The 26,486-nt window shown below is 38.0% G+C and overlaps 2 protein-coding genes and 1 long non-coding RNA gene across 7 annotated transcripts in view; 2 read left to right on the forward strand and 1 right to left on the reverse strand.

Annotated features, from left to right (window-relative positions):
- Positions 1–26,486, forward strand: part of si:dkey-247k7.2 (uncharacterized protein LOC797677 homolog) — a 153,769-nt gene that overhangs the window by 126,599 nt on the left and 684 nt on the right. Inside the window, exons 1-3 of one of the 3 annotated variants that reach the window (XM_052144524.1) lie at positions 24,009–24,056; positions 25,492–25,600; positions 25,750–25,892. In XM_052144524.1, the coding sequence (XP_052000484.1) occupies positions 25,531–25,600; positions 25,750–25,892 (213 nt within the window). In that variant the 5' untranslated portion in view covers positions 24,009–24,056; positions 25,492–25,530. Of the gene's footprint in view, positions 1–24,008; positions 24,057–25,491; positions 25,601–25,749; positions 25,893–26,486 lie in introns of those variants that run through there. The other 2 variants (XM_052144525.1, XM_052144526.1) reach the window with 2 other exon arrangements.
- Positions 373–16,297, forward strand: trim46a (tripartite motif containing 46a). 3 transcript variants are annotated; one of them, XR_007972139.1, is made up of 14 exons: positions 373–755; positions 3,150–3,405; positions 4,409–4,559; positions 5,742–5,940; positions 6,133–6,279; positions 6,471–6,566; positions 6,964–7,217; positions 7,438–7,559; positions 8,930–9,277; positions 9,996–10,225; positions 10,331–10,398; positions 11,804–12,438; positions 15,679–15,809; positions 15,970–16,296. XR_007972139.1 is itself a non-coding variant. In XM_052144473.1 (12 exons), the coding sequence occupies exons 1-12, from the start codon at positions 696–698 to the stop codon at positions 12,192–12,194; spliced, it is 2,322 nt and encodes a 773-aa protein (XP_052000433.1). In that variant the 5' UTR covers positions 373–695; the 3' UTR covers positions 12,195–13,368. The 3 variants fall into 3 exon arrangements, 1 of the variants encoding a protein (XP_052000433.1); XR_007972140.1 differs by lacking the exon at positions 6,471–6,566 and having other exon boundaries at positions 15,970–16,297; XM_052144473.1 differs by lacking the exons at positions 15,679–15,809; positions 15,970–16,296 and having other exon boundaries at positions 11,804–13,368.
- Positions 13,883–17,633, reverse strand: LOC127656291 (uncharacterized). The gene is made up of 3 exons (XR_007972144.1): positions 17,447–17,633; positions 14,804–14,934; positions 13,883–14,636 (listed from the first exon to the last, which is right to left on the reverse strand). It is a non-coding gene; the product is annotated as an uncharacterized LOC127656291 (long non-coding RNA).

Consider the following 26,486-nt stretch of genomic DNA (forward strand, 5'->3'; position numbering starts at 1 on the left):
AATTTGAATCCAGTCTTCAGTGTAGACTCATCCTTATATATATATATATATATATATATATATATATATATATATATATATATATATATATATATATATATATATATATAAGGATGAGTCTACACTGAAGACTAGATTCAAATATATATATATATATATATATATATATATATATATATATATATATATATATATATATATATATATATATAATATTATGATACGATGCTATACTATATTGATCATAGTATTTGTTTTGATATATATTTATTTTTTTCTTCAATATTTGGTTCCCTTTACTAGAACGGCTGTGCTCTCAGCATCCAATGGTCTACGCATGCTCTTTACTGATCTCGCCCCGAATACCTCACAACACCATCGCTTACATGGCTGGCTCAATATCGGTCAGAATAGACCACAGCAAGCACCGTTGAAAACCCCTTGGAATTAGCATGAACGGCGATGAATTGGACCTCTCAAATATATTAGACCCTCATAATATAATTATTAAGTAAAGGTCTATCTCACAGCAATCCGTTTCATTTGCAGGTACATCGTTTAGCCTACTTTTTACTTCGTGGTGCCCTGATGGACGGTTAGTTGTTTTGTTTAATCCGTTGACAGAGAGAAATGGACACAGAATAATAACCATATATTTAATTTAGCATTATTAAATTACGGGTACACGTCCAGCAATGGCAGATGCGGAGTTGCAAACCTTCACATCAATTATGGACGCACTCGTGCGCATAAGCGTAAGTATATCATCAGTACCATGTTTTTCCACATAACATGTGATTTGCTTGCGGGCTGGAAAATGTAGTGTTGTTTTCAAGCACAGATTCTAATATTTCAAAGCTTACATAGATCAATCTACATAAACAAACCGTTGTTTGCAACTAACCATTTATTAAGAGCGCATAATTTGTTTGATGATGTATGAATAACACCTGTATGCAGAAACCGAGTCTGTATTTGATCTAACGCACTGCTACCTCGTGACCAGCTTCTGCTCGTCTAGGCCGTGGCTGTTTTCCTCTTGTATTTTATGATCAGTTCTTAATTGTGTAATATAAATTAAAATCACGTATTTACTCTGTCATTGAATGCATTTCGGTACATTTAGCCAACGTTAAAAATGTATTTGATTTGCTTGATGCATTACGTTGCAATTATTTACTCAGCCAATGCTGATACAAAACAGGCTTTGATTTAAACGGTACGAAATAATTAGATAAAGGAAAGAAAACGGGCTTTAGTATTTAAGAAAAGGAAAATCAGACCTTTTACTGAGCTGATGTTACGCGTCAGAGTGAACGTTGCCATAGTGATGGGATGCAAGCATGGAGAGAGAGAGCCACTGTGGGAAACGCCTGCAGGACGGTAACATGCACTCATTGGAACTCACATCGAACAAGAGAGGAATAGAACATGACATGCTATTAGATTTATATATTTTAATTGTTCAAATATATTTATATCAGTATCATACATATATGCTGTCAACTGTGCTGGCTAGAGTCGGAGCCAGAATAATTTACCCGAGGAGGCATGTGAAATTTCGAAGAGGGCATAGATTTGCCAGTCTGAAAGGCAGGCAAATCAATATGCTTGGACTAAGATCGAATGATACATCACCGAATGTTCGAATAACAAAATCTATTAAATGAAAATTAAGAAAAAAAACTTTCACAGTTACAGTTTCTTGTATGCTCATTTTCTCACGTTTCAAATAATGGATCATTTAAAAATAAGCACGATGCAAATGATAATTAAAAAAATCAGGCTTGCCAGTCTTTTTAGCAAGTCAGTTCACTCGGCGGCCATGTTTGGAACGCTCCCGGTGAGCTATTTTTCTATGTAAACAAGCGGCATGATGGTGCAGCTCCTTGAATGGGGAAAGACCGAAATCTCAAAAACGGTTAATCTGTAAAATCTGACAACACTGGTACATCTTTAACTGCACATCTTTACCTCAGATTACTCTTAAAAACAAAAATGTCCCCGTCTTGTATAGCTAATGCGCATGCGCGTTCTCCAGTTCATTGACAGGCGATGTCTGGATCTAAAAGGTGATTTGCTCTTTTACCTGAAGGCAGGACTTCCTTTCTACGTCTGTTGACCGTTAGTGAGTGGTTAAAAAAACTGAACGCACGAGTGCTGGTGTTAAACTCTTGTCTTGCGGACCCCATCTCTCCACTTATGCTTGCACTTTTTACATTTACATTTATTTTACAATTTATTTGAATATTTAGGCTCACATAAAAAGTAAAGCACATTTAAAAGATAATAACTAAATTATAAAAATTGGTTTAAATACAAAATTTTTACAGAGGGGGGCACAGTGGTATGGCTGAAGGGGCAATTTTTGGGTGAACTGTACCTTAAAGACCTGTGATTATATAGCAGGAACCAAAGGCAGGCTAATTTGCAATAAGAACAGGCAATTATTTGCAATAAGCAAATAATAAACACAGATGAACAACATGACTGTTTGTGTGTTGTTGGGTTGGTGTTTTGTATATTTACATATGATACTGATCATTCTCCTGATATGCAAACTTTGTGACCATCTGAAATGTAATGGAAAACATTTGAAAAGTTCATACTGACTAACATAGAATACGCTTTACCTCACGCTGACATAAATGTAAAATAGACCAGTACTCAAAATACTTAGTTAAAGATTTACTTTCATACCTCAGAGTAAATGTTTTGGTTGCAAAATCTTGCAGTGTATTGTAGCATAAAGAAAAAGGCATAATGGTAACACAGTAGGTATGTAGACTAGTGACAGCATGAATCTAGCCTGACCCTGATTACTGGAAATTGTACTGCAATCATAATTTTTACTTTTTACTGTGTAAACGGTTTACTTTTGTGTGTCCATGGTGTGTAACCTGAGTCTAAAACAATTTTACCTTATCAGGACAATTAAGTATATTCTAGTTCTCATTCTAACCTCTAAAACACAGCAGAAAATATAATTATGGCCTATGTGTGTAAATATCTATATAATCTGCAATGTATAGGGAAAGGTCTTTGCTGGCCATGCACTGTGCTAACCATGCATTTTTAACCAGAAATAACTTCTGGTTTGACCTTCCATATGACCTTTCTCTTTTCCACTCTCTCTCTCTGTTATATAGTCCAATATGAAGAGTATAGCAAGAGAGCTGCATTGTCCAGTGTGTGAGGAGATGGTGAAGCAGCCAATAGTGTTGCCATGTCTACACAGTGTATGTGTGCTGTGTGCGGCAGAGGTTTTGGTTCAGAGGGGCTACCCTCCACCCGAGCTCCCCCCAGACCCCAACACTCCGACTTCCAGCCCCAACATGCGCTCTCCCAGACAGACACGTAGACCTCCACCAAAAACAGACCGCCTGGACCGGGTGATCAGGACAGGTTTGTATATATATCAGTATTTATCTTTTCTCTTCTATTGTTTCTATACTTATAATCAACAGCCTAAAATCAATAGTTATATAAATATATTCCCATCATTTTTTATTCATTTAAATCATTCGCAGTGCTTAATGGGATTATAGTCTGTGCATCATGAAAGATGGCATGTACACAGTCTTGTACCTTTGTCTTTTTGTCTGAAATTTGTGATGTGATTCACCTCGGAGCTGGTTGGTTTGGTTCATGGCTTACAACTCTTTTATGAAGGTAATTTATGAAAAGTCTAGGGGAAAAATGAATTGGAAAAATACTTCTGAATATGTGGGAGGGTACTGTTAGAAAATATATAGAACTGTCTGAAGGTCTGTGCTATGTGTGTTGATTATAGCTTGAAAAATGTAGGAGTTACAATTGATAATTTTTGTCTTGGATTTTGGAAAAATGTGTATAATAACAGTGTGTTGACTTTGTCAACTTACATAATAATGAAAGGACATGATAGCTTCACTGCTCCCAGCCGAAAAGAACAGCTTAGACCAGCATTAATTTCTTTGCTGGTTCGACCAAGCTTGATCTTTCTGGTGAAGCTCTTTGAGGCCATTTTACTTGTTGAGCCAGTTAAGAAGCCTGGTAGGACAACAAAACACCAGCAAAGCTGATCTTTTAAACAGGGATGTGATGGATGAAAGCATGGTTTTAGCTTGTGCAAATATAAGTATAGTTGTGCATTTGTGTCAGAATGTCTGTTACTGTATCCCCAGTGAAGCAGATGTATTGCATCTGTGCTGCATTTTTCAGGTGTGTGTGTGTTTAAATGTAGCAGCTGCTGTGATGGGCTAATTCTGAACGTGTGAGCACACACAGTTCCTCTGAACTCTTTCTGTATTGATTAGCTTTTCCTTCTTCCTGGCTTAGATTTATAGAGGCTTAAATAAGCTTTAATGCTAGAATGAGCTCTTTCTATCTCTCTATCGTATCTTTGTGTGTGTTTGTGCGTGTGCAGTGTGTGGGACACATCCAGGACGCAGACGTAAAGACACCCCTCCAGTGATTATGCTGTTCCCCTGTCCCACCTGTGGAAAGGATGTGGAGTTGGGAGAGAGAGGGCTTGCAGACTGCCTCAGAAACATCACCCTGGAGCGCATCGTGGAGAGGTCTGTTTTCACACTCAACAGACAATTCTTGATCTCTGCTGTTAATCACTGCAAATTTAAACTGATTTCTTAAGGCCAAATTGAAATTGGATTCCTGTAATTGTATTGCAATACATAGAAATGTTGTTCTGCTGGTTTCAAATGCTAGATTAGATGTTCTGAACTAGAACCTGTTTATCAGCACAATGCCATAGGGAGGGACTGATTGTTCTGTGAATAAACTCTTAGCTACGTGGACCAATCAAATCACCTTTCCTGGTTTAAACAATGTTGAAAAGGTTGAAAAAAAGGTTTAGAAATAAAATATTTTGTTTCCTCCTGCCAGTAAATTGCACACATAATTTCCATTCCATAACCTAGTAAAAATGTTCAAATGTGAATCTGACCGTGAAAAAAACAACTTTATGACTTTTCAGCAGAACTTAGAGTGAATTATACTTTTTAATTTAGTTTTAAATTATATTTAGTTTTGTTAAATTGTCCTTTCAATCTAGATTAGAATAGATATCATTTAGATTTGTTTTCAAACACTGTTTTTGCAATGTTTATAAGGTTAAGTTTAGTTTTTCAATATATGTACTTTTATTGTAGTATATGTAGTAGCATTTTAGGTCTGCAAAAATGTACTGAAATTACTTAAATATGTTTAACACAGTTACATTTATTTAATAAAATACTGTATGTGTTTATATATTTGTATTAAATAATATTTATTAAAACTAAAATTAATTAAAAGCATGTTTTATTTTAGTTAGTGTTGCAGTCATGAAAATGTATTTTAGTTTACTTTTGGTTTTAATTTGAATAGCTGAGCTATAGTTACAGGAGGAACACACACACAAACACACACTCTCTCTCTCTCTCTCTCACACACACACACACACACACACACACACACACACACACACACACACACACACACACACACACACACACACACATTATAAAAAGTATGCACACATGCTAAAAACAGGGCTGACGTTTCTTATACACATAGATGCACAAAACGTCCACCAGCTGACCTTCCTCGTATGTTATACGTTATTCAAGGACCTAAAAGCAGTCGTGGAACACTCAGCACAGGCCCGGCAAACAAACATATATATACATAATCAGAGATGTACTTTTCTCAGATTGTCATGTAGTTTGAATGATGACAGATCTCTTTCTTTATTTATGTAGGTACAGGCAGACAGTGAGTCTTGGTAGCATGGCAATCATGTGCCAGTTCTGCAAGCCTCCTCAGGCTCTAGAGGCCACCAAAGGTTGCGCTGACTGCAGGTCCAACTTCTGTAATGAGTGCTTTAAACTGTACCACCCCTGGGGCACACCACGAGCCCAACATGAACACATCCTTCCTACACACAGCTTCAGACCCAAGGTATGAGCACACAGGTCCATTCTGAAAGCAGATCACCACTGATTGGTGTAGCCTAGCTCAGAATTGTGGAAAGAAAATGAAATATCACATGCCACTGCCACAGTTTCAGACATTTCCCTGAACCCCTTATTTTCCTCTTCTCTATATCTTTCTTTATCTCTCTTTCTACGGCTCTCTCTTACTCACATACAGGTGTTAGTGTGCGTGGAACATGAGCATGAAAAGTTGCAGTTTTACTGTAGGTCATGCCAGCGCCTGTTGTGCCCACTTTGTAAGCTACGTCGTGCCCATTGTGGCCACAAGATCATGCCCATTGCATTGGCTTACCAAACTCTAAAGGTATCTGCTCTAAACCTATACCAAACAATTCATCATAGTTCATCACTCATCATTTAGTATTTCTGGTGAAAAATTTTTATTTGGCACTTTAGCACAACAAAGCTATAAAATGATAAAGGGAAAGGGGGAAAAGATTTCATCTCATTGGTTTGGCAACTTAAAGAATCATTCTCAATATTGTGAACTCATAGGAGAAAATCACCAAGGAGATGAACTACATCTTGGCCAATCAGGATGCTGTACAGGCGCAGATCACCCAAGTAGAGAGCGGCATTGCTCAGACTGAGGTAGACTGCATTGATATGAAATTTTACCTTCAGTATTTGTAAGACATCTCTCCATCTTGGTATTGGACCTAAACTACTACACTACATGCTTCTGTTTGATGATTCCTTTTTCCACTCCCTTGTCTTTTCATTTATACTTTTGATGATTTTAATCCATTTTAAATTAAACTTTTATTTATTTAGTTTTCTTTCTTTATTCATTTTTATGTTTTTTAAATAATTTAAAACTTGATTTGTATATGTCTTCATTTCAAATTTTCTTTACAATACCTATGTAAACTACTTTGAGTTACTGTTGAGCTGTACTATATAAATGTGCTATATTAAAAACTGACCTTGCCTAACCTTCTTCTATTTTGTGTTATTCAATATCTGTCTTCTTTATATCTCTCTGCAGGTGAACAGTGCAGTGGCCAAGGAGCAGTTGAATCAGTGTGTCAATGAGTTGCGTGGGGTGCTGGCGGAGCGTCAGGGGGCACTGGCCATGTTGCTGGAGGGGGATCGTGCACAGCGGGCAGGGTCTCTGAATGTACAGCTCTCAGAAAAACAGAGTCTTATGGAAAATGCAGGGCTGCTCACATATACACAGGAGTTGCTAAAAGAAACTGATCAACCCTGCTTTGTGCAGGCTGCCAGAGTCACACACAACAGGTTAGGGTGTATGTTGTGGGTGTGTGCTGCTGCCAATGTGTGTAAGTCTATTTATTTTTTAAGTAAGAATCCCACAATAGCCTATTATGTGTTTCCATAGAAACAGTGGGATTAGTGAAACAAAATAAATGTTGGACTATTATGTTACACAAATGATCACTGCAAAAGAGGCCTTTTATTATCATCTGAGTTTTACTTGTTTTTTCTTTCTTCCCCTCAGATTGGTGAAAGCAATAGAACATATTCAGCATTTCTCTCTGTCTGCTGATCCTTCATTCCGACACTTTCAGCTGGACGTCTCCAGAGAGCTCAAAGCATTTAGCAGCATGAACTTTATACAAGGTTTTTATACCAACTTAATTTCCAAAAACATATGTGGAATACTCATAAATAGCTTGGATTGCTTCTCTAAGCCAATTCTAACATAACTGAAAAATGAAATGCGCAAGCAATTATACCATTTTCAGAAATTCACTTTTTTAAATTGAATAGATAGTTCATATATATATATATATATATATATAAAAAAAGGGGTTATCGTTTACTCAACCTCAATATTGCTACAAACCCTTACGACTTTCTTTTTTCCGTGGAACACAAAAGGAGATGTTAGCTTCAGTCACCATTCACTTTCATTGCATCTTTTTTCCATACAATGAAAGTGAATGGTGACTGAGGCTGGCAGTCACCAACATTTTGACTAACATCTCCTTTTGTGTTCCATAGAAGCAAGAAAGTAATACAGGTTTGGAATGAAAAAAAGGTAAGTATATGATGACATAATTTTCATTTCTGTGTGAACTGCCCCTTTAAGATCCAATATTTGAGACTTGGAATTGATTTACAGACATATGTTTTACCTTTATGAGTGCATATTTTATTCATATTTTATTCCAAGCGTATACTGTAAAATACAGCTTATCATCTATTTATGTAAAATTCTTCAATTAAATTTCATGTAATTGAAACTCATTTTCAAATCTGAACAATTTAACATCAAATCAACATCAAATACACAATTAGCTGTAAGTAATGCACAAGATATCATAACACAATAAAAACTGCTAGAATACCTTATAAATAATTAAAATTAGAGTATACAGCTCCCTACTATCTACGGTCATGGTAGATTTGAAAGTTTCTAGTTTTGGACTAATGCTGTGATGTGGGATATTCCTACTTGATATCTCTGATCTCCTATAATAAAGGAATTCCATTGCCAGATGCTCAGAAGATGACGTGAAAGGAAACCAAACTGCAATTCTCCCATTAGCTTAGCAGGTGTTCGACTGTCACCAGAGATGTCTTCTAGCAACCCAAATGATAAACAGTGCTGTAACATTTGTGCTACATGTGTACATTTTTCAAAGATGTTTTGAACTCCTGCCTCTGCAAATGTTTGTTTAACAAGCTTTAATATTATGTTATGTAGGAACTTTGACTCATTGATCGATATTATTTAGTAAAAGTGAATGTTTATCAGTTAATTTGTATATCTCCCTGGGTGCCATCAAGTTTGTGTGACATCACATACCTGCATCTCGGCAAAATTGCAATTGAAGGTTTACGCACAAGTTTACTGGTTGGAAGTCTGACTTCAAGTGGCTTTTCATTTCACTTTTCTAAGTTGGAAGATTTGAATGGAATGCAAGATAATTTCTGACCCTTATTGAACCCAGTTCTAACCCAGTCCCTCACTTTTCCTTCTGCAGCCCCATTGGCTCCTGTGATTGACACTCAAAAGACACTGGCCTATGACCAGCTTTATTTATGCTGGCGCCTCCCACAGGACTCCGCTCCTGCCTGGCACTACTCAGTAGAGTATCAGAGAAAAGTGGGTGGTGCTGGGACATTATGGGGCGGAGTCCGGTCTGATGGAGGCCCTGGAACTAATGGCACACACTGTCCATGGCAACGTCTGGATGATGTAGGCGGGACTAGTGCAGTGATTGACGAGCTAGAAATGGACAGTGTGTATGTTCTAAGAGTTAGAGGATGTAATAAGGCAGGCTTTGGAGAGTATAGTGAGGAGGTGTATCTACACACACCACCTGCACCAGGTAGGACACGTCTGCACACCAGTAGACACCAATTCCTATTCTTTTGTTTTCATAAATGAATTCCTCATGAAATGTGATTTCTAAATGCATTTATTCCCCTCAAGTTTCTGAATGCTTCATTTAAATTTGGACCCTATCCACTCATTATACTTTTTGCAGTTCATGTCTTCTATTTGGCTCATTCTTCCATCCATCCATTCATATTATGTTTTCTATTATCTCATATTCTCTTTCTCTCATACAGTTATGTGTTGCCTATCAATAGTATATTACTCAGAACATAGCCACAACACTGACACATGTTTCTCAACCTTTTTGTTTGTTGGTTTTTCTCCTTGTGTTCCCCCTCGTTCTCCACCTTTCTTTGCCCCTACTGCGATTGCTTTGACTTGTATTCCTATTTAAACTGGAATATATCAGCTGCTTGATCTCCTCTGAATCCTGGAATATGTACAATGTTCCTGCTGTCCTCTTTGTTTCTCTTCCAATTTTCCTATCCCATTTCTTCCACTTTTCTCTCTTCCATACATATTCCCCAACTCTCTCCCTTTCTTTCCCACTTTAATATATGTTGTCTTTCCCTCAAATATCTAATTCCCTCAACCTCTTTTCATTTATGTTCTACCTTCCTGTGGCCTGGCCTTGCCAATCCTTCAACATCCTTTGTCATCCACCTTTTTCTCCTTCACTCCTCTCCTTCCTCATACCTCAATCTCAGTGTTGTCGTTCTGCCTGGATTCCCGCTGGGGCCTGCATGCTGAGCGGGTTGCTCTGGGCAAAGGGCAGACGTATGCCCGGAGTGTGCCTGGATTGACTCTGTTGCAGGCAGCTGATCGGGCCCTTACCTCATGCCACCTCACCTCTGACCTCCTTGTGGCTGACATTTCCATCACACAGGGACGTCATTACTGGGCATGCTCAGTGGAGCCTGGATCCTACCTGCTCAAGGTGAACATGCATCTGATTACATACAGCCACTGTATTTTACATTAAATATAGTAAAAGTTTTGTTAATGGTTTATTTCCTAACATAATTGTTTTGTATGTGTGTAGGTGGGAGTGGGTTTAGAAGCAAAACTGCAGGAGTGGTTCCATCTTCCACAAGACATGGCAAGTCCACGGTGAGGACTAATAGAGAACTTTCAAAAGCTGATTAACTCAAATTTGGAGTTTTGTGACTTTTAGGCCATGTCTATAAGCTTTAAAGCCATGTATATGAGGTTGACAAAATTAACTTTTACCAATTATGTGCTATAGTTAAACGCTTTTTTAAATGTACACTCTTTCTCTTCTGGGCAAACAGAATCATATTATTAGCCTAACTAACCCTAATCTAACCCTAACCCTAAGGGATGGTTCACCAAAAAAATGTATTTACTCATGCCACCTGAGATGTGTATGACTTTCTTTCTTCTGCTGGACATGAACAGAGGTTTTTAGTAGAATATCTACATTTACATGTATACATTTGGCAGATGCTTTTATCCAAAGTGACTTACAAAAGAGCAAAACATAAGTGAATCATTTTAAGGAGACAGTAGTACAAAAAGTGCCATACTACAAAATTTCACTAGCATCAGAATAGTATTCAAAACAGATTCAAGTGCAACAAGATTTTTTAATTTTTTTTAGTGACTGATTAAGTGTTCATGGAAAAGATGTGTTTTAAGTAATTTATTTTGAAGACAGAGTGTGAGTCAGCTTCACGGATGGAGTTGGGAAGGTAATTCCACCAACGTGGTATGATGAAACCGAAAGTCCAGGAAAGTGTTTTGGTGCAGCTTTGTGTTTGTACAACAAGGTGATGTTCCTTAGCCGACTGCAGGCTTCTAGTGGGCGTGTAGTTCTGCAGAAATGATATCTCAGCTCTGTTGGTCCTTACAATGCAAGTGAATAGTGACCAGACCTTTGAAGCTCCAAAATACACATTATAAACACATTATAAGTAATCCTTAACATTTACATTTATGCATTTGGCAGACGCTTTTATCCAAAGCAACTTACAGTGCACTTATTACAGGGACAATTCCCCCCAGAGCAACCTGGAGTTAAGTGCCTTGCTCAAGGACACAATGGTGGTGGCTGTAGGGATCGAACCAGCAACCTTCTGATTACCAGTTATGTGCTTTAGCCCACTATGCCACCACCACTCCTTAAGTCTCCAGGGGTTAAATCTATACCTCCAGAAGCGATATGATAGGTGAGAGTGAGAAACAGATCAATATTTAAGTCCTTTTTTTTTACTATAAATCTCCACTTCCACATTCTTTCACATTTAGAATTTAAATTTTGGGATAAATTATCCCTTTAATGACTCATGCTGCACTACACCAATATTTGTCCAATCAGATGCTTCCTCCCCATAATTCCACCTGCAACCGATTAGCAATTAGCACTTAGTTCAAGAAGCATGCAACTACACTACTATTTTTAGAATTTCCTGACTTTGTAGAAAATATTATGCACAATTGAGATAATGGAGATTTTTATAATCTGTTTGTCTTTTGCCTCCTGTCCTCTCTGTAGTTATGATCCAGACAGTGGACATGACAGCGGGGCAGAGGATGCTCAGGACTGTCCTCCTCCATTCTGTTTCCTCACAATGGGCATGGGCAAGATCTTACTGCCCAAGTGTGGGTCATCTGACTCTTCTAATGGCCCCCTCACTGCTCCCCTGCCACCTCGCCTTGGACTGTGTCTGGACTTTGAGAAGGGACGGCTCACTTTCTATGACGCACACTCTCTGCGAGTGCTGTGGGAGGGGACTGTTGATTGCTCCGCCCCTGTTTGCCCAACCTTCTGTTTCATTGGTGGAGGGGCTCTGCAGCTGCAGGAGCTAATAGCCAATCGCTGTGTAGAGCAGAACCCACCGAGAAGAGTGTCCATCCAAACACGTCCTACCGATCTCACTCACTAAAACAAGCCATGAGACCACTAATCAGCATCTTAAAGCAAATGTTCTTTTATCATTTTCTATTGACTTTGTTTAGCTGCTAATTTCGTAGCTACTGATGCATTCATTTGTGATATTCATTTAACAACAATCAAAGGATAAAATATCCTTATCCTTGTTTGTGATGCTAACAACATGCAGTGGTTATGGATGCTAACAACATGTAGTGGTTATGGATGCTAACAACATGTAGCATGCTAACATGAAGGTTAGTATTAAATAGAGGAATCATTTGTTTTTATTTTCTCACAATCAAAAACAATACAATTGTAATTCAGGTCTAAAGGTTAATCAAGATGCAAGATGATCCAAGTTAAGACTTAACTCATTCATTTTAAACAGTATTATGAAAGCCAATGACTCCTCACTATTTACAAACTTGTTTTCCATCATTGTTAGCATGTGAGCTACCCAATATGGGTGTGATAATTCATCAACAATGTGTGAGCTTTTTACAAGAATGCCTTGAAATGTGATCACTTTGCGATTCGTTTCCTGAGACTAAACTGAGATGTGAAACATTTGGACATATTTTGTTGGTGTCGTACTTGGTTTGTTTGAGTAAAAACAGGGCTGAATGAAACATCCAGCAAGTGATTTGAGTGAACACTAAAAGAATGACTATGACTATGTAATGCAAGAAACTGAGCTGCGGGTTTGTCTCGCTTGTGTGAGATCCCTACAGGAGCCTGCTGTAATATTACAACTCTGACTAACCCATTTTAATTTCCATTTCCAAAACACTTTTGTCTTTGATACACCTCATACTTTTTTGTCATAATCAAGACTGTTATTGTCATATTTTGTTTACAGACTGTTTATGGGAACAGCTTGGCAATGATTTAGCAGGCAAAGTTGAATTTTCGAAATGGATGCTGCTAATGACCATGCAGCTCTCAGTCATGTGGGTTTATGTCAGTGTGAGGACATTTTTGAATTGTATGTTGTATGTATCATGAATTTAGTTATGTTGTGTGTGTGTGAGAGAGGTATTGTTATTGCAATAAAGACAGTAATCAGTTGCTGAAAGCTGTGGTTTTGGCCATGTTTTCTGCTATTTGGGTGCAATGTTTCAGATTAATGTCTTGTGTGAATTTATAATGATGTTCAGGATATTATGTAGCATTTCATATTTTGATTTTCACAGATTCGCTAAATGCTTTTACACACTAACAGTAAAATTGAAATAAAGAAGACACATTTCTCACTTTCATTATTTTTATTACTATTGAACAAGGAAGCACCACCAGCAAAATACTTCATGATTCTCTGTCTTTCTGGTTGACTTTCACAATCTTAATATTTGATGTATTTATTACATAAAAATATTATGAAGATATGTGTTGATATACCTAGGCTATATAACACCATACTTTGCTTAAAGGAAAAGTTCACCTAAAAATTTTAATTCTCTCATATTTTACTCACTCTCATGCCATCCCAGATTTGTATAGCATTCTTCTGCTGAACACAAATTAATATTTTTAAAAGAATATCTCAGCTCTGTAGGTCCATACAATGCAAGTGAATGGGTACAAAAATGTTGAAGGACATAAGACTCCAGTGGTTAAATCCATATCTTCAGACATGATATGATAGGTGTAGGCGAGAAACAGATCAATATTTAAGTTGATTTTTTAAGTGCACAGATTTTCTTTGATCTGTTTTAAATTAGATTGTAGTTTGTACACTAAAAATGCAATCCAATGAAAATAACCATTTACATTTGCATCAAATGTATTCCAAACTAAATTTTGAACATAATTTTGTGTCACCATGAACACGTACCACAACTTACAAATCCTGTCATACAGAGAAATGTAGGCTTGCCATAGCACAAGATGGAAGAAGTGTTGCAGTTTTATCTCTAATGGCACCCCATATCATGAAAATAACATTAAACCACCTCTGGTTTATTTCCTTTGTGATGTGAAAGTGCCTTTTAAGATTTTGCCAAGTTTGCAAAGGCCCAGATATGTAGGCCTATATGCACACAAATAGCAGAAAACAGGAACAAAAATGATTCTATAACCTGCTTGACCCATTCACCTGAGTGCACCAATGTCTATGCTGTTTTGAAATAACTTAATTTGATTGTCTTGTGTTATTTTCATTTTGTGTGCAATAGTTTGTGAAATCAAGAATCACAATTATGAAGAAAAACTGTTTATTTGTAAATTTTTGGCCAAGATGCTTTATGGCCTTGTTACCCCTCCTTTACATGTCAGTAGAATTTTTAACCACTTTGATTGTTTAGTGTGATTGGTCGATGTGTGAGTGTCTTTTTCATTTGATGCCTTTGCTCAAGCGTCTGATGAACATTGCACACTCTCTGAAGTTAAGGTATCCGTCATGATCCCAATCTGTATGCTGAAACAACTCTGTCACCTTTAATGTGTTCCCAATCTAATAAGGAAGAGACAGACAGAGAGAGAGAGAGAGAGAGAGAGAGAGAGAGAGAGAGAGAGAGAGAGATTTATGACCAGCTGCTTTTTATGCATATACAGTAAACAATAGAGTTTGTATTTTTAGCTCTCTTAACAATTCTTTTTTTTTACAAGAAATATACACACCTGGCTGTCCCATCCAAACTCATCCAATAACATGTCAAAGGTCTGTGTCTTGTCTAGAAGGCTGGATGTATCCTGCATGTACATTGAACATATCTCTTCACCCAGATTAAAAAGGCTGTCGTTTTGAAGTCCTATTCAGAGAGTAAAAGAGAGAATTTTAGACAAATGGCACGTGGAAACTTTACTATATCCCACGGCAAAGTACTGAAATCTACATTAAATAGCTGATGCTGTTCATTGTCAAGTAGATAAAAGGCCAAAATGATCTTGAATGTGTCAGGAGAAACAATTTAATACACACTTTGTTCAGAGATAATCACAGTAGCCAACAAACACAGACTCAATATTATGAGTCGTTGTCCAAAATGTGCCAGTATTGCAGATATTTTAACTGCTGCCCTTGTAAGCCTGAAAATAGGGAATACGAAAGAAAAATGGTTAAGTGTGGAGTATGGAGAAACTGTAAAAGTGAGCATTGATACACTGAAAGAATAAGATAAATATTAATGGTTATCTGAAGTAATGTACTTGTAACGGACCAGTGAACACAGTAAGAGAGAAAGTGAGATCACAGAGTCCATGGTGTAGTAGAGAAAAGGAAGGGATGAGAAAGAAGAATAATTGCCAGTGCTTCTTACCTGTATCAAGTCTGGAGAGAAACAGCTAAAAATCTTTATTTATATGCCAAAAATGTTTTATAAAAGTGGGAATTTAGGGTGGTACTATATTGAGTCTATGTTTGATGGCTGCTGTGATTATCTCTGAACAAAGTGAGTATTCAATTTGTTCTGAAGATAATTTTGAACATTTACATTCTTAACAATTAACACTCATTGCACATTTTTAAACTCTCTCTTTTGCTCTCTGTCTGATAGAACCTCCAGTGGATATTCTTCCAATTCCGGATGTAGAGATTTGTTCAATGTACATGCAGGATAGTTCCAGCCTTTTGGACATGCCAGGGATCCTTAACATAATAATGCAGGAGTTTGGATGGAACATTCAGGTGTGTATGTTTGTCTCTTTCTTGTCATTTAGGCAAACAAGCTAAAATAGAATCAATTTACCATATTTTACAATATTATAATTTATTTATATTCATGTATAAAGGAGTTAGTCATAAACACATACATGCACATCTTTAAAATCTCTCTTTCTCTTGGTAGAATCGAAACATTAAGCGGATACAGGAGTTGTTTCAGGATACAGATCGGGATCATGATGGATATCTTAACTTAAGAGAGTGTACTACTTTCATGAGGAGTGTCCGCAGAGTCATCTTTGCTGCAATATATAGTCATAATTAAATAACATGTTCCCTCTCTCGCTCTCCTGCCAATATATCACACACTGTTATTATTTCAAGGGTTTCTAGTTATCTAGTATCTTAATGGATTTAATGTAATCTTTGTTATGTTCTTCATTGTATCACTTAAAATCAAGATATAGAAAGTGTTTGATTGGGGAATGGCTAAAAAGGCATTAAAGAATCTGTCAAAAAAGGCAAATAAAATGCTCATAAACTGAAAGAACACAAGACATTCAAATTATGTTGTTCCAAAACTGTGCACAGACACTCAGGTTGGAGCGTTGATTGCAATGAAGAAAGCCAGAGAGTTTTGGCTATATTTTGCCTAATTGGGTGCTTCTACACATCTGGGCCTTTGCAAACTGGCAAGACAAGAAAAAAGAAAAAAAATATTAAAAGGCACAGTAACAGCTCAAAAGAAATAAAGCTATTTAGCTGTTGTCATGATATGGAGTGGCCTTCAAAACAAGGCAGGTCCACAGTGAAGATGCACAGATGAATAGCTCAAATAAATTGTCATCATCATATAATCCTTAAAATAAATTATTTCTCAAATTTACTTGGAATCTCGATGAGCATAGAGCAAAACACAATGTGAGCAGTTTTGAGTAAGGTACTCAAAATGTAATCCAATACAAATTACTTCTCTAACTCAGGTGTAATCAATTTACTTTACTGATTAGGTAATTGAAAAGTAATCAATTACAAATTACTTTACTTTACTTTGGTCTCACGCCATTCAATGAAGGCCCATGTTTCCTCAATTGTCCCTTGAATAAATATTGCTTAAATGTTAGTAATCCCCATAATGAGTAATAATAGCCATTATAAGAAGTATAACAAGATTGTACAATAGGGAATAAAGACAAGCAAACAATTTGGTCAAAAGTACAAAGGCAGTGCTCTTGTACAACATTAAAGTTACATAAAAACATAAAGTTATGGACCTTAACTTTGTCCTCAGCCAAACCGAATTGCCCAGGAACAAATAATAGATTTAAACTCTCAGATCAAAGATTGCCTGTTAGATACACCCAAAACAAATTTTATATAATTTTTAACCACAACAGATATATCAGAGCCAGAGGCAAATTTCAAAAGGACTTGCCGAGAAAAGGCTGTTCTTGGCAGGGTATCATGAGCGTTGACCACCAGGTCATCTTGATAGACAGTTAGAACTTCACATCTCCAAAAACCGATGGAGTACATTTTCAAGTAGGCTCTATCTTGATAATTCAACCACAGATTTGAAGTTTAAACAACTACATTCTCACCTAAAAAAAAACTTCATTTCATGACACAACAACAGTAGTATTTAAAAAATGATAACTTACAGTTGTGCGCTTTCTCCTCCGCTATTGCTACTGGTTGGTGCGAAATGCATTCTGGGATGCTTGGCTGTCCCAAGTCCACTCAAGTCACCTCCCGATGCATCCTCGATAAAACACATCCAGACATTTGGACTGTACTTGGCTAGATACGGACTTTGAATTGGAACAGTTCTTGGGCTGTGACTGATGATATTTCACAAGTCCACAAGAACACAAATACAGACAAGAACGCATATTGAGAAATGCATTTGGTGTTTTTTTGGTGCAGTGTTAACATGGCAGTTGTGTTTCCCAACATTCTATATCCAACAACCAACTTTAGAATATTTGAAATGTTGCTGCTTGTTAGTGTTTTTAGTGCAATATGAACCAGCCTTTACTTTAATTACTTGCTTTAAAATAAATGAAAACTGCCATAACCTGATGTGAACTCTGAATGAAGCGCTTTGGGAATTTCTGAGCTTCTAATTTTCACATCATTATGTGAATGACAGAAACAATAAATAGATATATTTTCAAGATAAATTGTCATGATGACATAATCCCATAAAATTAATTGTCCCTCAAATTTACTTGCATCATCAATGAGCATAAAGTAATTCACAATGAGAGATATGCACCCTCCATTATTGTAGTATTTTTATTATTTATTTGTTTGTCTCTTGTTTCTGTCATTCACACAATTATGTGAAAATTTACATTTAAGTGACTGACTGCACAAGCAAGCTATATATTGTTTGCTTTTTTATTTCTAGCACCATGTTCGACCTGTACAGGAACACAGGAAAGCTACAGGAAATATTGATGAATAGAAAAGTGATATGGTATTTTAGATTATGGCCATTGTCATTTAAATAAATTGATAACATTTTAACTAAACTAAACAAATGGCTGTGTAATGAAAGGAACTGAGTTTCTTGTTAGTCTTTTATCAGAATATTACACACAGGTGTAATTTTACTAACCTGACTCACCTATATGAATGTCCAAAACATTATTTTGACACACTTTCAAAGCTATTGTCATAATCAAGACAATTGCTTTAGAGACGTCCTAATACATTTTTGGGAAGGTCATGAAAAGGAACCAGAAAGACAGGGAATTAAGGAGTGTTTTGAAAGTGGTGCAAAATCAGAAACAAAAACATTGTGAAAACAATAGTGTCTTTCACAATCTGTCTGTCTGAAATCTGCCTTTTACAAACATTTTGCCAACTTGCAAAGGCCCAAATATAAAATGCTACAAAATTTCCTCAACATCAATATAAATTATCACTAGACATGAATTTGAAACATTGCACTTTAACTGAAGAAAACATGCCAAAATATTATCATGTGTGATGATGTAAATGTAAAAAAGAAAGTGATCAGTTGCAAAAAGGTTTCTGCAAAAACGTTATTTTGACCATTCATTGTAATCCTGAACAAGGAAAAGATTACATGCAAAAACGTCCTGGTTACTTTCGTAACCTCCGTTCCTTGATGGAGGGAGTGATACGTTGTTTTTTGTGACACTAGGGGTCGTCTGGGGATCCCCAAACACCTCTGATCTATGAGAAAAGGCCACTGGGAATTGATTAGTGGAATTTGCACTCATACGGGTACATACGGGTATAAAAGGAGCTGGCTCGCAACCACTCATTCAGGTTTTGTGCTGAGGAGCTGAGACAGAGTCCCGGCCATTTCAGCGGGTAGTTTAGTGTTGTGGCAGGAGGGACAAAATGTCTCATTCTCTCCATCAGGGAACGGAGGTTACTAAAGTAACCAGGACGTTCCCTATCTGTCACTCACTCTACGTTGTGTCGATTTAGTGACACAAGTGATCCCTATACGAAACGCCACAACTCTCTGAACTGTGTTACGTGGACTGGTTGTGCAAAATGTCCTGGGCGTGGTATGCCAAAGCAATGGTGTCAACGACCCAGTGGGAAATCCTCTGTTTGGAGAAAGCGCTCCCATTCTGCTGTACTCTGAAGCAGACAAAGAGCTGCTAAAGCTCTGTGTGTGATCCAAGTAGATGTGCTGAGTCTGCCTCCTCCTAGGGCAGCTTCGCTTGCAGGCTCACCACCTGATTCCTAAATGGGGTCGTGGGAACCTTGGGCATATAGCTCAGTCAGGGCCTCAGGACCACGTGAGAGTATTCCGGACGAACTCCAGGCACATGTTGCTGACCGAGAACGCCTGAAGGTCCCCTACCCTCTTCCTGGACATGAGCTCAGTCAGGAGGGAAGTCTTCAACAGACCGCCTTTATCTAAACAGACTAGAGGGCTCAAACGGGGCTCCCCGCAGGCATACAGGTGCCTCATAGAAGGAGGCCTTGCCTGAGTGATCATGTCTACCACCACTGGTGGTAGGCCACTTAGGTCTTCCACATCCCATCCAAGGGCCAGACATGGAAATTCCAGAGGTCTGGTCGCAGGTGCCAGATAGTGCCCGTCCCAGAGAGAGAGGAGATACCTCCTCAGAGGAATTCTCCAGGGAGGGGCTGTCATGAGAAGTATGAGGTCTGAGACCCAAGTCTGGGTGGGCCAGTAAGGTGCTACTAGGCTGACCGGCTCCTCGTCCTCCCTGACCTTGCACAGGGTCTTTGCAAATAGTCCGGGAAGTGAACAGGCCTACCTGTGCTTTACTGAATCGACTCCAAACCAGCTGGACCACCTGGGGGTGGAGACTCCACTCTCCCCTGAGCATGATCTGTTGCGACAGTGCATCTGCCGAGGACTTGAGCAGCTCGCAACGACTTGAGTCACTGCTGACTTCAGAAGAGGAGGCGGCGGGCGAGTTGCGATGCGAGCGCAAGCCGCCTTGGCAGCTAATGTATGCTACCGTTGCCGTTTTGTCTATCTGGACCAACACTTGCTTGCCCTGGATCAACGTTCGATGCCTCCGCAGGATGAGCAACACTGCCAGCAAGTCGAGGCAGTTGATATGCCAACGCAGTCTCCCGCGGCTGCGTGCCCATTGTACACGGGCCCCAGCCACGCTCAGAGGCGTCTGTCATAACCACGATGTGCCTGGAACACTTGCACTAAGGGGACTCCTGCACGCAGGAATGCAAGGCCCGTCCAAGGGCTGAACAAGTGGTGGCAGATCGGCGTGATGACCACGCGATGTGTGCCACGGCACCAGTCTGACGTCAGTGCTGAAGCGGTCTCATATGCATTGACCCGAGCAGCGTGACCGCTGTCGAGGACTTTATATGCCCCAGGAGCCTCTGAAAATGTTTCAGTGGGACTACCATGCTCCACCTTAACAATTTCAGGCAGTTCAGCACTGACTGCATGTACTCGCTCATGAGGCGCGCCATCATAGAGAATGAGTCTAACTCCTACTCGAGAAAAGAGATGCTCTGTACCAGGGAGAACTTGCTCTTTTCCCAGTTGACCCTGAAGCCCCAACCGGTTGAGGTGCCTGAGCACCAGGTACCTGCAAGCACACAACAAGTCTCGACAGTGAGCTAGAGCCAGCCATTCGTTGAGACAGTTGAGGATGTGGATACCCACTTCCCTAAGCGGGGCAAGGGCTGCCTCTTTGACTTCCGTGAAGACGCGAGGCAACAGGGACCGACCGAAGGGGAGGACCCTGTACTGGTGTGCCTGGGCCTCGAAGGCGATCCAAAGAAGGGCCTGTGCCGAGAGGAAACCGGAACGTTGAAGTACGCGCCCTTCAGGTCTAAGGCCGCGTACCAGTCCTGATGCTGGACGCTCGCTAAAATGCGATTCCGCATCAGCATCTTGAACGGGAGTCTGTGCCCTGCACTTGAGGTAAACCTGATGCCGCTGAACCCGGGTGGGAGTCTGATGAACTGAAACGCATAGCCGAGTTGGACGGTCCCGGTCAGCCATAATGATGGGTTGGGAGCGCAAGCCACGCCCCCAAGCTCCAGATGAGTGGGACCAAGGAGACAATCACGCAAAAGGTGTCGTTCCTTCATCCAGGACCAAATGTCCGAGAGGCAGGCAGAGATACGAGCTGAGACAGTAGGGTCATCAGGCTGGAACGACAGCTAGAGCTGCGTAGCAGTGGTAGGAAAATCCATGTGCCTCAATGGCCGATCCCAGTGATATTGTGTACATCGAGAAAAGGAGGGGTTCAAGCACTGATCCACCTCTGAATGGCTCAATAAAAGCTAAATTAAAGTTTTGGAGTGGCCAAGTCAAAGTCTTGACTTGGACCTGATTGAGATGCTGTGGCAGGACCTTAAACGAGCAGTTCATGCTCGAAAATCCTCCAATGTGGCTGAACTAAAGCAGTTATGCAAAGAAGAGTGGGCCAAAATTCCACCACAGCGTTGTGAAAGACTGATCTCCAGTTATCGGAAGCATCTGGTTGCAGTTGTTGCTGCTAAAGGTGGCACAACCAGCTATTAAGTTTAAGGGGTCAGTTAGTTTTTCACATGTGTAATATAGGTGTTGGATAACTTTTTTGCTTCAATAAAAAAATACATATATTTGAAAACTGTATATAAACTGTATACTTTGTGTTTACTCAGGTTGCCTTTGTTTCATGTTATATAAACCAAAATAAATGCTCATTTGAAGATACACGAAAATAGAAGAAATCAGGAAGGGGCAAATACTTTTTACGTCACTGTATGTGTGTGTGTGTGTATGTATATATATGCTGGTAAATGGAATCCCCCTTTCAGCAACACAGTGGATTAAGTGAACATTGTTGGATTGTACACAATGAAATGAAATTGAGACCAAATGCAAAATAATTGTGTCCCATTAGCTTGTTTAAAAAAGATAATTGAGCAAACAGTTAAAAACAGCGTTAGAAATCTGAATACATTTCATATCACATAATGATGACTGTGTTTAATATCATTTGGACTTTATGCAATATAGTTAATTTCTCATCTCAAACATAAATGTATTAAGTTGATTTTAATATACATATTAAATATTTTCAGTAGAGCTGCTTTCCCTTTTTTCTGTGTGGATGGGACAGCCAGGAAACATTTGTCCATTTCTTCACTATTCATTTCTGCACACACACACACACACACACACACACACACACACACACACACACACACACACACACACACACACACACACACACACACACACACTCTCTCTCTCTCTCTTTGATGTGTGATTTCACACCCACAGAAAACTGAAAATAACACAGAACATTCAAATGAAGTTATGTAAAAACTAGTCAGGTTACAGTGTTGATAATAAGAGCACAATATTGAGATGTTCATGTAATGCTGATGTTTGGATGGGACATCCAGGTGTGAATGTTTGTCCCATTCTTCAAATATATAATATAAAATACAAAATTAATAAAAATCAAGAAAGAGCCAGTTAAACGAGTTATTTATATTCCCATTAGGGAGTTAGTCATGAACAAAGAAGCACATCCACTCCATTAAAATCTCTCTCGCTCTTTCTCTTTGTAGAATGGAACCATTGAACAGGTGCAGGCATTGTTTCAGCATACAGATCAGGATCATGATGGATACCTTTGGGAGTGTGACAGATTCATCAGGCATCTTCACAAAAGTCATAGTTACTGCCAAATGAAATCATAATTGAAATACAGGGAAGGTCTCTCTCTCTCGACAATATGTCTTAGTTATTATTTATAGGGGTTTCAAATTATTGAGTATCTAAATGTGTTTCATGCGATCTTTGTTTAGTTCTTTGATTTATCACTTAAGAAATTACTAAAACAAATTAAATTAGATTTCTCTTCACAATAACTGTAATAAAAACTGAAAAGATCACAAGATATTGAAATAAAGTTATTCCAAAACTATGTGCAGACACTGTCGTACTCAGGTTTCTGCTATTTGGGTGCTTTTTATTTTTACACGTTTTTATCTGTTGGCCTTTTCAGTGATTAGATGGACATGTGAACTTGTGAAAAGTATTTATTGGTGTTTTGTTTCTCTAATTCACATGATGTGAAAATGTATGTGCATATACATATTGCATATGCATTTATTCAAAGCAACTTAAAGTGCTTTCAAGCTTTTCGTTCATTCAGGGGCATAGGAAAGCTACAGAAAAATCTGAAAAGCATGTGATTAAAGTGAAAGAAAAAGAATGACAGTGTAAGAGTTGCTTGTCCTGTTTTTGTGAGATGCTCTAATATTACACACTCGACTGAAGTTGAATGTCCATTTTTAAAGCAAACATTTCTGAGTTAAATGTTCAACATGAATTGATGTGTCAACATTATTGTAATTAAGACAGTAGTCAGTTGCTGAAAGCTCTGGTATTGGCTGTTATATTTTTATTTTTGCCATTTTGACCTACTATTGATGTTGAGGAATTTACAAATGTAGTATTTTTTAAACACATGTAAGCCTTTGCTAAAGGACACACCAACAGTATAAGTGAAATAACTCAGCAACATGCAATATTATTATTTTAATTATATGCCATGTCATTTACCAGGAACAAGGAAGCAAATACCAAACAAACAGCAAAAACAATCCCTGCATCGCTTTCCCTTTTGATGCCCCTCCCATTTTGGTTATTCTTTCTGTATTAAATGGAAAAATAGGTGGTGATATGTAAATCATACAATGACTTGCTTTTCTTTTCTGCTTGTTCAGTGCAGTTGTGTTTGACACTTTCACTCCAAACTCACACAGGTAAGAGGCACCTGCACTCCTCCTTTTCTCATCACAAAACTGCTCATTGACTTTGTATTTTAGTTCTTTCACTAGACTAATTTTTTTGGTATGTTTTAAAATATAAATGTTTAAAAATTTTTTTTGAATGTTTCAGATTATTATTTTTGTACATTTTAGTCTGTTAAAAACAATTAACTCTAAAATCGTATTAATATGTTCCAGATTATTCTTTTTTAAGTTTTTTAATTTTTTTTTTTTTATTTGTGACTTTATTGCTAATTGGATTACAGTTTTACATAATATTTTATATAAATGTCATGCGTTGTCCATTTTTTTATCAACTGCATAGTGCAGTGATATGGTAATTTAATAAATAAATACATTTTCAATTTATAATTCTATTACGCGACCCTGTACACAGGATAAGCGGTTGATGATGGATAGATGGATAATTCTATTAGATCATCAGTGTTTGCATGCCTAAAAAAAGAGTAGCTCTGTGCTTGGAATTTAGAGTTGGAGGAAAAACTCTCACAACCGGATTGACAACTCAAACAATGCAGTTCAAAGAGAACAAAAGAGAACTCAAACAAACATGCAAACAGGCTTGCAAAAAATTATTGTACCATACATTGTAATGTATTGTACATTGATGCAAAGAACCTATGCCACGTTTCACAGAAACCAATTTATAAGAAATGAAGATCTCTTAATAATTATCTGATACTTTATTTAAAAGCTGCCATCCTCCAGGACTTGGCTTAATATGTCTATAGAGGAGGTCAGCATTAGTTGTCACACAGGGAAGAACTTTTGAGTCAAAATTCTAATAACATAAATGAGTTTTATCTAGCAACAATTGTTTTTAAATGTTGGTTTCAAATACTTAGTTCAAAACCCCTTAAAGTAGAATAATTTTTGTAAATAATAATCAAGCCTCCAAACTAAAATTGATATAGCTCTTGTTGTCACATGTGTTTAAAACGTTAGACATGTATACTATTTATTACAGTATTTGTTGCCCCCAAAGAATGGCTTCATATTTGGTTTATTTTGTTCATTATTATTATTATTATTTACATGTTTGCGGTTTCATTAATTGTTTTGAATTTCAGAATTGTTTAACTTAAACTGAAAAGCCTATTATAGGCTATTTAATGGCAGTATCCACAGGGACAACTTACCCCCTAATAGTGGTCAGCATGTGTTCAATGAACTTTTGGTTTTCGGATCAATAACGGTGAACAATTTCAATAGTTTTTTTGTTTGTTTGTTTTTTAGCCAAGATCTTAAAGAAATGTGCCTATAAAAATGCATTGAAGTGAAAAGTGTGACAACTAGCCCCGGTCATTTCTATACATTCAAACTAGCTTGATATGTGTGAGGCTTGTCCTCTTGACGGACGATTCTTTCTAATTTGACTCTCTTCTCTCCTGTATCCTCTTTCCAACACTAGTTTCAGTCTCGTTATAATTCTGAAGAATCTGCAACAATGGCAGCATCTGGCCAGTTGGTGGTAGTGTTGAGCCTGTGCTTGCTGGCTACTGCCGTGTACTCTCAAGGTGAGTGAGTGTACAATCAAAGTTCTTCAGAGAGCACATCGCAGTTGCTTTTCGAGGCATTTTATTTAAGTTTCAGTTTCGTGACTTGCCATTTAGTCAAGCTTCCTAACTGTCCACCAAATTTGTCTTGCTCTTTGTGTGTTGAATAGAGAACTCCTCTCCAGAAAATGCGAGTACACCTCCCCCGATTGGTAACGGGATTTGTACCCACTACACTCAGGGTGGGACCCTCCTTCTGGACATGCCGAAGGTCTTTGACATGGTACTGATCGAGTTTGGAAGGGAAATCCAGGTCTGTATATTTGTCCTTTTTTATACAAAAAGAAAGTATAGAGTTAAAGTCAGAAAATACAAAATAATATTTTAAAGTGCACTCCGTAATTTTTTCCCTCATTAAATAAAGTTTTCACACAAAAATTTATATAAATTTCTGCCATTATTTACTCACCTTCATGTTGCTTCAAACTCGTATGACTTTTTTTCCCTGCCAAACACAGGAGACTGTTGATTACCACACAATAGCACTGGATAGTGTTTCACTTTAAAATTTAAAAAAAGTTCCCAAAAGTATCATAAAAATAGTCCACGAGACTCATGCATCCTATTCCAAGTCTTCTGAAGGCAAATGATCATTTTGTATGATAAACAGACTGACATTTAAGTTGTTATTCACTCAAAACATTGATCAACTCATGTAACCTTTACAGAGCCCAAATCAAATACGGCGACGTGTCAATAACTTTAATCTTCTTTTGTTCTTGTGTCATGACAAAAACGTTTGATAACAGGATGTGCAAGAATCATTGAGGTTTGGTGTTGCTAATGTGTTGCCATATTTGTTTTGGGCTCTGAATGATCTGATTTGCGGTTTTACATATTGGGTCAC

Source organism: Xyrauchen texanus, chromosome 15, assembly GCF_025860055.1.
Source record: "Xyrauchen texanus isolate HMW12.3.18 chromosome 15, RBS_HiC_50CHRs, whole genome shotgun sequence".
Taxonomy (NCBI): Eukaryota; Metazoa; Chordata; class Actinopteri; order Cypriniformes; family Catostomidae; genus Xyrauchen; species Xyrauchen texanus.